General features: G+C 40.4%; 1 protein-coding gene across 1 annotated transcript; it reads right to left on the reverse strand.

Moving 5' to 3' along the window:
• Positions 1-3,570: 3,570 nt before the first annotated feature.
• Positions 3,571-7,481, reverse strand: LOC111609438. The gene is made up of 4 exons (XM_023337916.1): positions 7,306-7,481; positions 6,491-6,533; positions 5,704-6,005; positions 3,571-4,070 (listed from the first exon to the last, which is right to left on the reverse strand). Exons 1-4 carry the CDS (start codon positions 7,468-7,470, stop codon positions 3,729-3,731), a joined length of 852 nt encoding a protein of 283 aa, XP_023193684.1. The 5' UTR covers positions 7,471-7,481; the 3' UTR covers positions 3,571-3,728.
• Positions 7,482-11,985: the final 4,504 nt, after the last annotated feature.

An 11,985-nucleotide genomic window follows, 5' to 3' on the forward strand; every position in this document is an offset into this window, starting at 1 on the left:
CTAACAGTGAGTGATTGGAATTATGTTGTACAAAGTAGTAGTTAACAAACTTGACTTTTGGATTTTTGTTAATAGCAACCCTAACAGTAATGTCAAAATGTTTTCATTATGTATGTGTTCACCTTTGGATGCCTTCCTTGGTGATCTACCTCTGTGTCTCCTCTCATTTCAAGACACGCCCAGATTCTCTACAGACTAATCTGATTGCTCTGCTGGTTTTTCCCGTTTGTAAAGATGGTAGTTTCCCTCCAGACCAACACATGGCAAAAACCGCCGTCACCATTTTGTCAGAGCTACTGTTACATATACCAGTGATGGCGAGATGAAGCTTCATGATGCACCGAGGCTTTCCATCAAACTGTTTGACACCATGGTGCTTCATATGCTCTACTGCAACATCAAGTGGACAATAAATCCACAACAGGCAAAGTGAAAATTCCATGCTGTTTAAAGCTCTAAATCGAAGAACAAGTGACTTTTGTGAAGCCAACAAGTAAATCCTGAATATTTTCTGTTTTTATGATACAAAGGCTGGATCAAAAAAAAAAACTGAAAACAAATTGAGGAGTGGGTAAAGATGTGAGCTTGTTACTTTGTAACCATTCTTATATCACAACATTTGATTACAATTAATATTTATTTTTATGCTTAACTATATTTCTTTTGCTATGTACTTTTACTATGGTGTCTTGTCTTTATGCAGGGCTCTATAATATAAAGATTGGAGTGAGGGAGGGATTAATCTTTCTTGCAGTTGATGTCAAGTCATGATCTTTTCATCTATTCCGCTCAACTTCCCCGGCATTACTATCTTTGTGTTTGCTAGGTGTGTATTTTTCAATGACTTGTGTGTGATGTGTGAAGTCGATTTTAAATGCAAAAACAATCGGTTTGCTTTTGACAAGTGGCATCTAAGCTAACCCTAAACAATGAAAATGAATGACAGAAAGCCATCATGCAGGAGGTGAAGCAGTTCGTCTCAGGTTTCTGCACGTCTGCACACAGTAGTCATACTGAATCCAACATGTCAGCATAACAAACAAAGTCATTCTGCACATTACAGCCCACTCTCTTGAGCTTCAATGTCAATGACGCTTGGTTTTCAGAAATGCTTTCTAATTTAAAACTGAAAAGTATGGCATGCATATATACTCAGCCCTCTTTCTTTATCTAGTAGAATCAGTTGCACTTTGGAATTCATCGGCATCAAAAAACAAAGTCCACCTGTGAGTAAAACAATCTGTACAGATTCAGATGTTATTTGAGCGCCCCAGAGATTTATTAGAGAGCAACAAAAAGTATCATGGAGGACACAGCAGATAGGTCAAGGAAAAAGTTATGACAAAGCCCAAAAAATAAGTTATAAAATCATATCATATATAGCTCTGTTTAATCGGTCGTCTAAAGTTGGGAAGAGTGTGGAAGTCTGCATGTCACATACGGAGAGTCAGTTACCAGGCCAACAGTAAGTCATACCATATCTAGCTGCGTTTCCATTATAAATGTGCTCAAAACTTTGGCTATATTCCACCAATGCTGAAAAAACAAAATTTCACAATTGCAGTCCAGTCTGTCCATTTTCTAGTGAGGGTGACGTACAAACTGAAAGTAACAGTGTTTTGTTTCTTCCAGATTTGGTGGAGCTGGAGGAAGCTGGTCCACTCTGGGAGACCGCGGTTCTTGGTGTTTGAGAGCACACCTTCTTGTGGGTCAGAGGACGGTGGGATGTTTGTATGGTATAGGTCAGGAGAGGATGACGACGAGCTTGTTCCTGAGCTGAACCTGTTGAAGAATGTCTTCAGCTCATTTGCTCTGTCCAGATTTCCATCAATCTGATCCTCCTTTTGCTTGAAGCCTGTGATCTTCTTTGTCCCTGACCACACATCTCTGATATTGTTCCTTTGCAGTTTGTTCTCCAGCTTCTTCCTGTACTTCTCCTTACTGTCACTAATCTTGACTTTGAGCTGCTTCTGTATACTCCTCAGTAACTCCCTGTCTCGTTCCCTAGAGGCTCTTTTTTTCCTTGTTTAAAAGTTCCTTTAGCTCCTGATTCCTGGTGATCCAGGGTTTGTTATTCAGGAAGCATCTTACTGTTCTGGTGCAGATGGTGCTGTCCACACAGATCTTTATATAGTCTAGTGAGTCACACATCAGTCACACCATGACATCAGTCATGGCTCTGATGTGATCTCCATGTGGCTGGCACAGAGTAGTCCATTATTGCAGAATTTTACATATATTAACAGGCACACTTGCTTGATAGCTTACCTTATTACTCTTTAAAATAAGCAAGCCAAAGTGGAAGCCATCAGGTTTCCCTCCATTCTCCATCCTGTGTGCTGAACTGTTCCATTACTGAGCAGAAAGGACTAAACTGCGCAGTGAAAGAGGTGTTGTAACTTACTGTTTGTGAATGAGCTTAACTCTGAATAACATAATTCTCACTTTAAACAATAACTACGTTTGTGTTTTACAAAATTCAATTGTTGCTTCATAAATATAAGTCATAAGTATATTTTGCTGATAGATCCAATAGCTACCTTAATTACAAATTAATTAATTTGTAATTAAGGTAGCTATTGGATGTTACAGTGCAGATTATTTTACTGCATTTTAATTACATATTTCTATGACAGATTACTTCACTTGTAACAAGACATTATAAGCTAAATAATCTGTCAGTGCAACTAGTACATTTTCATCAATAATAAGCTATTGTTTACTTAAAACAAGCTCCCATATCTTCCTGAAAAGTTACTTGTAAGTTAGTTTTGTCTTATTTCAAGTGCACTAAGATATTTTCACAAAAGACTAGACCAAAAATACTTGGCAAGACTTTGTGGTTTTGCAGCGGACCTTGGAATAGTATTTATGCTGCTTAAGCTTTCCCATCTTTTTGTTAATTTTTAATATGATACAGAGTAGGGTTCTCAAATCTTTTTATACATAGAAATCTGAATAATTTGCTGTACATTTGTATTTAAGCCTCCTGAAAGAATACTTTTCAGTCTCAAATTTTTTCTTTGTTTTTTGCTAAAAGAAAAACAAAATTTAAAATCCACTCCACACACCTGTTTTATTCTTGTAACCTATTTTTAATTGTGAATAATAACAAATCATGTGTACTAAAATAAATCAAGGTTGTAAAAAACAATTATAGAAAACTGTCTGTGTATCCATTAAACAATCATCAGTCACTCCAGTGCAGCGTCCGGCGGTCAGAGAACAAACTGAAATGCAAAGCAGACCATGACAACAAACAGTCCAGCTGAGTAGATGAGGGGATTCAGTCACAGAGCAAAGACACCAAATCTTACCAAGTCATTTTGTTCTAGTTTCTATTGCAAGTATCCTAGTATACTTGCAATAAGGCAACTTAAAAATAACTTTTCAGCAAGAAATAGGAGATTGCTTTAAGTAAATAATTTCTTAATATTGATAAAAAAAATACTAGTTCCACTGGTAACTGGTTTCACTTATAACATGGAAAAATGTCATGTTATAAGTTAAATAATCTGCCAATGGAACTAGTACTTTTTATCAACATTAAGAAATTATTGACTTGAAACAATCATATTTTTGCTGAAAAGTTCATTTTAAGTTGGTTTTGTCTTATTGCAAGTATACTAGGATATCTGCAATCGATACTAGAACAAAAATACTTGGTAAGATTTTGTGTTTTTGCAGTGTACAGACAGGATACAATGTAATACTGCTGGAACTCCTCATCATAGAATATTGTAACACATTTCAGAGCCCAGAGGGAAATCCTTCCTGAAGTCGCTCTCCTCCACAGGCTGGATGTAGGGATAGTCTGTGGGGAGGTGGTAGGGGGCGTGCTCATCGAGGGGGGTCCTCTCCAGCTGGGCCGGCCAGCATTCTGCCACATTCTCCTGATGGGGGTTGCAGTACTGATAGGGGTAGCATTTTGAGAGGGAGCCGTGGAAGCTGGACTCCATCCTGGTGGGTGAGTCATAGCAAGACGAGGAGGAAAAGGAGTCCTGAGGGAAGTAGTTGTTGGGATCCAGGGGGGTGTAGAGTGTCAGGGACTCTGACGAGGAGCAGGCCGCCTGGAAGAGGGGAGGGAACGACCAGCAGACGTAGAGCGTTAGTCTGAGTAGAAGTTGTCATGGAAACAGGACACAGTGAGAAAGAGTGAGAATTTAACTCTGCTTGAGCCAAGTCTGGCTCAGAAAATGTTTGGTCACACCACAGATTAGTGTGAAAATCACCCTGCAGTCAGCGCAGCCTTTACTTACAGTTCATTGTAAATTGTGTTAATTATTGGAGATAAAATTTATACTTTTACTTTTAACAATGTCTGAAATATGGTTAAAAAGTGAAAGAGTCAAGATTTTTTCCTACATTTGTCTTCCTCAGATGCACTTCTCTTTTACTCTGAGTATGTTATTTTGTAAAGGTTTTCATGGCTCTAATGATCTTCATTTGACAATTGTCAGACAGGAAAGTGGGTCATGAGAGACGGTGAAGACATGGAAGTCATTGCACCAGGACTCAAACCTGTGGCAGCAACATCAAGAACTGAGGCCCCTGTTTAATCACGCTTTACCACTGCCCCACCCATGAGTCTGTTATTTTTAATAAGAGCAGAGTATCATGTTTCTTTATATTTACTGTACAGTCTCACTTCTTATTTTCACAGATTTTTATCTCTGCGTGACTCTGTGTTTGTCTTCAACTTGCAGCTGGTCCCACAGTGGGACAGTAAAGGATATTTCTGTTCTGTTTTTTATTCTATCAGAAAATGCCTGCATGAAAATGTCTCATAAAGTGTAATTGTAAAGTGGTTTGTTGTGGTATATTTGGGCTGAATCTTAGTTTGACTAAAATTAGAGGCCAAAAATGTAGAAACAAAGATTTATTTCCAACATATTAAAATAACAAATGGCAATCTAATCATCCATTTTCTAACACCCTTGTCCCTAGTGGGGTCAGCAGGTCCTGGTGCCTATCTCCAGCTACGTTCCGGGTGAGAGGCGGGGTCACCTGGACAGGTCTCCAGTCTGTCTCAGGACAACACAGAGACAGACAGGACAAACAATCATGCACACACTCACACCTAGGAAGAATTTAGCAAAACCAATTAACCTGACAGTCTTGTTTTTGGACTGTGGGAGGAAGCCGGAGAACCCGGAGAGAACCCACCATGCACAGGGAATGCAGACTCCATGAAGAAAGACCCCGGGTCGGGAATCAAACCCAGGACCTTCTTGCTGCTAGCAACAGTGCTACCAACTGCACCACCGTGCAGCCCGCATTCTAACTAACATAATTATAATAAGATTTTATATATGTTTAATGTGTTTTTTTTTCATTTTAGTTTTATGATTAATGTTAGCATTTTCTTCAAGTAATTTAGCAATTTTGGTTGTTGTTTTGTTAGCGTGCTTCTTTGTCTTTTAAGCACACTGAGTCACATTTGATTGTCTAAAATGTGTCTTTTTATTCTGTGATTGCAACAATATACTGAAGTAATTTACTGAAAGTTTCTAATAACTGAACAGACTAATTCTTACTTGATTCTTGGATGGTCGTATCCTCTCCTTAATTTTGCGATAAACTGACATATGAAATGTGGAGTCACACAAAAGTTGTAAATAAAAATAAAAGTGACGCCTTTTAACTTTGGATTTGGTAAAAATTGAAGAGATGCTTTTCATGGAGGAAGACTTGAAGACTCACCATCCCTTGGCCGTAGTAGTCCACGTCTGAGGAGATCACGTGACTCCAGGGCAGCGGGGAGGATGTGGGCAGAGGAGGCAGGGAGTTGTAGTCCATGGCTCCTCTGGAACTGAAACTGCAGTCGTTGCTGGGCAACATCAAGTCCCCGAACTGCTGCTGCTGCTGGGGGTCGCAGAACGCGCTCGCCTGCATGTGCAGGCTGCACGAGCTCTTAGTGACAGGGAGGCAGGGCGCGCGCAGCTGCAGGGCTCGAGAGCTCATGTCCGCCTGAGGGGCGGCAGGAGGAGGGTCCTCGTGACGACCTAATGAGATCAGATTTTTTTAAAATTAGATTAGTGCAATAAACTGCAGATTAATCAGCAATAACATGAGACAATGCGGCATGCTGACGCAGAAGCAGCTGCTCTGTCTTCCTCTATTCAGACCGCAGCGTGCTGTCTGCGCTCTAACACTAATTCAACTCCGTGATGTCATGGCGACAGCAGCAACTGACACTCTGGAGCGCTAAGGCTTAGAGCTGACAATAATTTACAGCAGCTGCATTCCGATAAGCCCTGCTTTCATCTAAGAGCTGCGCTCCGCGGGGTCAGTGCGGGTCAGGGCAGGTTCCAGCCTGTCAGCACCGGGGCATGCAGCGCGCTGCCCGGGATCTGAGATCAAGCTGCGGATCGCATAACTGCGGCATGTAGGCAGGGCAGACACATGACTTCAGATTTGATATAGATTGACTGAAAACAGTAAAATGAATGCAGCTTTAAAATGTTCTGAACTTTGATGTTTCACTTACTTTGGGGCACGGATGGACAAAGTTCCTTTTGCTCCAAGTAAACCTGCAAAAACAGCCATCCAGCAGGAGGATGGTTGGATCATATGGAGGAAGAGGAAATGAACAGTTAGAGTTTTGTACAGGTTTACTGTACATATCGTCACCTTCCTTAAATAATGGTCTTTATTTAGTTAGTTTTCCCCCTAAATCCTCTTTTGGCAAAAAAAAATGTGGTGATTTCATTTCTTTTGCAATAAATAAATAAATATCAAATATTTTTTTTAACAAAAAAAAAATAGAATCACTTTTTTCTAGGAAGGTGACAATATTTCTTACTGTTAATGTCGGGATCTGTCCCTTATCTGTGTTTATTTTGAGTTTCTGTCTCTCTGAGTCTCCGTGTTGTCCTGTCTCCCCTTGATTGTTTCCAGGTGTTTCTTGTCTCTTTGATTACCCTTTGTGTATTTAACCCCACCTGTGTTCTTTGTTCCTCGTCGTGTTTGCCTAGTCTGCCAGTGTCACCAGTTGTGAGCATTTGCCCTGCGCTCCTTTTGTGCTACCTGGTCTTTTGGACTTTGTATGTTTTTGGATTTTTGGACTACTTTCGTTATTAAACCATCTTATTCATCTTACCCTGGGTCTGCTGCCTCTGCCTCACCACCTAAATTATGACAGTTAAACATTTTCCAAATTTGCTTATTGCCCAAGGGCAGTTGGTGATTTACTGGGCCAGGTTCCTGCAGGGGCAGCAGAAGAATGGCAGGGGTGTGTGGGTGGGTGGATGTGCAGGGGGGCGTGTGGGTGTATGTGTGTAGGTGTGTTTTTGTGGTGTTTACCGGTTGGGGTTTCCTGCTGGCCTCCTTTGCTCTGTGCCTCTGCAGCAGCTCTTTGACCGTGGTCTTCACCCGGACGCCCTGGTACACACGTTGCTTTTCTGCACAGAAAAACCACCGGAACGAGTCAGACCTGTTGACCAAACACTCTCTCTCACAAACACACATCTGCACACACAACTGCCGTCCACCGCTCAGCAACCTCCGAGGAGAGGAAGCAGTTTCTGAGATTAAACATCTAAACGCTCACAGCCATTAAATAAAGTAAATTAAAATCCCCGTGTTGTGTTTCATCTTTTATTCCGTTCTATAATAATAATAATAATAATTGTTTGGAAGTACATTTTTAAATTATTTGTATTTTTGAAAGTTTTCTCTGCGGAAAGCCCATTTGTCCCGCTCCATGCGCGCTTGGCCACAGAATCCTTTCTGGGTTCTCGGTGTTTCCTCAAACGCCCCTCTGCTGAGTCTCAGGCTGCGGCGCTTTTCTGATCTGTTGAATCCCCACTCAGTGCAGATCAGGAAGAAAAGAAAGGAATGTAAATCGGCACAAAATACCGCCACAGTAAGTACTTATTTTTACGAAAATCGTGCGCGGGATGGACATAATAACACATTTATTACAGTTAAATCATGGTGTTAATTTGTGTAACTGATCTTAAAAAGGCTTTGGAAACGGTTAATAAAGCGATCAGACCAAGAAACTTAAAAATAATACTATAAATGTTTAGTCGTGCTCCGCAGAAGTCTAAAAGCACATGAACGCACTGGGTGTGTGTCGATAAAAAATACTCAGGAATTTTCTTTAGTTTCATGATGATCAGATGTTGTGTTGTGGAAAAAACGTTTCAGCTATTTCATGTCGAAGTTGTTTACAATTCAAACTCCCAATCAACTCTTCTCCAGAATCACTTATTTTATTTAAATGCCCCATTACCCTTTCTTTGACTGCATGGCAGTATAAATCGGCAACGTTTGCACAAGAGATCATTTACAAGATTTCTAAAACAACAAACAAAATAATAACCAGGCTTAGAAAACGTTAAAGAACCTGGTGCATATGCGGCACGTAATTTGGCCCCAAAGGCGCAAATTAATGGATTGGTGAAGAAATTTGATAAGACACGAAAGGCTCGGGTTCAAAACCTCCTCTGATAAATATTCATATAGTTAAATGCTTCTCTTTGATTTGTTTTAAACGTGGGGAAATAGTGGGCTAAAATGACACGCAGACACATCCCACTCAAACGCCCTGTTACGCACAAGCAGTTCGGGCAGAGCGCCGAAGTCTTAAATCTTAGCTCCACTGGCAAATCACCTCGATCAAAAATATGTGCAAAAAAACTCTCATCTACGTGTCCTGGAGTGCGTCAACGAAACGCTCAGGGTGAACTAAAACGTTCTATAAAATTCATAAAGGTCGGTTAAGCTTCAGGAGCTGAAAGTCCGCAGGACACATTCAGCTTCACAGGCAGGTGGCAATTAAATATAACACTCCCCAAAGAAGGCTGAAAAAAGATGTTTTCACATTCAGGAATTATTGTAAACGTGCTTAAAAGTGAACATCTAGAAGGAAAAACAGTCATCCATGTTTTCTCCTCACTCCAACAAGTCCTTACTTTCACTCACAAAACATCTATTTCTGAAACCAACATTAGCATGTCTTTTCTTTTCTTTCTAACAGGACAAAAGCCAAAAAATGAGAATCTTCAAATAGAAAATTAACTCACCAGACATGATGGCTGAGATGATTAGAGGATCCCTGGAGAAGAACTTTGGATCTCCACAACGTTCTGTTCTGCCTCAGGAAAATGGCCAAGAACGAAATTTTTATAAAAGTCTCCAAAAACAACAAGTCTGGTGTGTTCCAGCGGGATCAGAGCATACAACAATATTGTAATAAAGCTGGGGAGATAATAGTTTGAGATTTTCTTCCTCCATGCCTACTATTTAAAACCCCTAGAACTCAATGATTTGACAATGATTTGATTGCGCGTTACTTACAATTTGAATATTCAGAAGCAACGCTCTCAAATCAATTTTTCAATAAAAATAACTATCCAAGGACTTTGTAAAAGCCCCACTTTAATGTAATATAGCTGTGTTTTATGCTTTGGTGAGAAAAAAACACACTTTTATCAATTTTATGCTCCTTTTGGCATATCAGAGCATCACAGCCCTTATTACACACACCAGCTGTAGATGACGCTTTTTGCACACATTTAAAGGTGAATTTCACCCCAAATCTTACCTCACATATCCACTGATGGACCACACGCACAAGAAATGTGTGAAATGTTCATTTTTAAAGGTTTTATGGGAAAGAAAAACGCACAAAAGCAGGATAGAAGGGGGCGGGGCAAAAGGTAGCAGCCATCTTTGCCATCGCAGGCCTTGAGCTGCTGCAGCAAGTGGCTCCAGAGTTCTGAGCTGCTCTGCTGACAAAATACATAGTTCAAGAAAATCTTAAATTTGTGTTTGTTTTTTTACATTTTTTTCTTGCGGAGGAACTGAAGCCTGTTAACAAACCATCTCTTTGATTGCATATTAAGAAATTTATAACAAAGTTGATCCAATAAAATCACAAAAGCATAGTAAATACATGTAAAAATATTGTTGACATATTGTTCATTAAATAACTGTTGATGTAGTTAACATTTAGAACGTGTTGTTTGCATTTGTATTTAATAAAATAGCACATCTTATTATTTTTAGTGGGTTTTTTTTTACCCCTCCAGGGGGTCTTTTGTGGGCTCTAGTGTCCTTTATATGATTATATGGAAGACATGCGGCAAATGTCGTCGGGTCCGGCAGTCGAACCCGCGACGGCCGCGTCGAGGACTGAAGGCCTCCAAATATGGGTCGCGCTAACCGCTACGCCACCACGGCACGCCCATTTTCAGTGGTTTTTAATAATTTTCTTGAATTTTCCCTGTAGTTAAAATATGAAACAGCCAATTTATTTCATGTTGTGCATATTTTAATTATAATTCACACCTCTTCAACTGGATGCTCATCAATACAGTAGTTATATCTATTTTTGTTTTCTTCGATATGAAGAAAATTTACATGATCATAATATGAGAGGAAGAATTTATATACATATATATATATATATATATATATATATATATATATATATATATATATATATATATACTGTATATATATATATATATATGAATTTAACACCATATTTTTGCTTCTAGTTTTGATCATAAAGTCTCGTCTTCTGCCTCGCAGTCACAGCTCTCTTTCTCTCTCTGGGAGTGGTGGTGGTGAGTCTGCGGGTGGTGAGTTTGGGAGAGTGAAAGTGTCTCAATCGTTTTTCTTTTTTGACCTTTTTTCTTTCATGTATTTGTTGCTTTCTAATATTCTTTACTTGCTTTGGTTCTAAGTCTTGGGTTCTGGTTCTGGTTTTTGGTTTTCAGTGCTTGTAGCGCTGTTTGTTTGTGGGGATGGCGTCTTCAGAGCCGCCGCCCCTCTCTTTGAGAAATGGGATTCGGGTCCAACCTTATCCGACAATCCCAGTTGAAACTGTTCTGTTGACAGTTGGTGATCTAGTTGGTCACAGCAATTTAATTTATGCTTCCAGAATGAATAAGGGAGTAGTGAAATTTTTAAGAGAAGAGCGCTTTGTGAACCAGTTGATTGTTAGCGGGGTGACAGTAGGCGGGGAGTACCTGCAGGTGTCGCCACTTGCGGTGCCCTCCACCCGGGTTATTGTCTCGGGCGTGCCGCCGTTCATTCCTAATGTTTTGTTGGAGAAGGAGCTCCAGCGCTTTGGGAAACTGGCGAGTGGTTTTAAAACTGTTGGTTTGGGATGTAAACATGATAAGCTGAAACACGTTCAGTCTTTCAGGAGGCTGGTTTTTATGTTCTTAAACTCTGCTACACAGACGCTAGAAGTTTCTTTCAGAGTGAAATATGAAGAAGGATCTTATATGGTTTATGCGAGTTCTGGGAGTATGAAATGCTTTGAGTGTGGGGATGTTGGACATAAGCGGGCTTCTTGCCCGCATAAAAATCAGGAAGCTCAGGTTGAAGTGAGCGGAAGTGCAGAGGAGTCGCGGGTGGTCGGGGCTCCTCCGCCCGCTGAGGGCAGGGCGTTTCCTCCGCCCGCTAGCGTTGATGCAGGAGAGGGAAGCAGTGGTTTGAATAAACATATTGTACAGGAAGGTACTGAAAAAACTGGAACCGGTGTTCCCAAGGACTCCTCAGAGGGGAGTAATCTGGAGGTAGAAACAGATCAGATGGTTGGTTGTGTTGTTGCAGAGGCTGTAGCGTTGCCTGAAGGTGGCGCTGCAGGGGTCCAGTCTACTGCGCCACCTGCACAGGAAGAAGACATGGAGTATGACAGCGACTCAGACAGTGTCTCAATCGCAGATTCACAAACATCTAGTGGCAATTTGTACACTCTGGAGGAAATTAATGAATTTTTGGATGAAACATTTGGAAAACAAGTTAAGGTCCTTGACTATTTTCCTGATGCAGAAAAATTTATCAAGAGTGTATTAATGGTTCGGAAAGTGGTTGGGTTTGAAATGTTAGATGAAAAGAAACGTTTCCGGTTAAAAAAAACACCTGACAAGTGTCAGGAGACAGGTGTCAGCGAAAAAAGCGAAAGGTTTAAAGCGACTGAAGATTCAGAGATAAGATAATAATTAAAGTGCACTGGGTGTT

This window comes from Xiphophorus maculatus, chromosome 8 (genome assembly GCF_002775205.1).
Source record: "Xiphophorus maculatus strain JP 163 A chromosome 8, X_maculatus-5.0-male, whole genome shotgun sequence".
In the NCBI taxonomy this organism is placed as follows: Eukaryota; Metazoa; Chordata; class Actinopteri; order Cyprinodontiformes; family Poeciliidae; genus Xiphophorus; species Xiphophorus maculatus.

What these genes read in the sequence shown, in the direction of transcription:
- LOC111609438 (XM_023337916.1), bottom strand. Translation starts at nt 7,470, where the DNA reads ATGTGTGTTTGTGAGAGAGAGTGTTTGGTCAACAGGTCTGACTCGTTC. An exon ending in CCAGCAGGAAACCCCAACCG is followed by an intron (nt 6,534 to 7,305) that starts GTAAACACCACA and finishes CTGTTTTTGCAG; the next exon opens with GTTTACTTGGAGCAAAAGGA. An exon ending in ACTACTACGGCCAAGGGATG is followed by an intron (nt 4,071 to 5,703) that starts GTGAGTCTTCAA and finishes CCCCTCTTCCAG; the next exon opens with GCGGCCTGCTCCTCGTCAGA.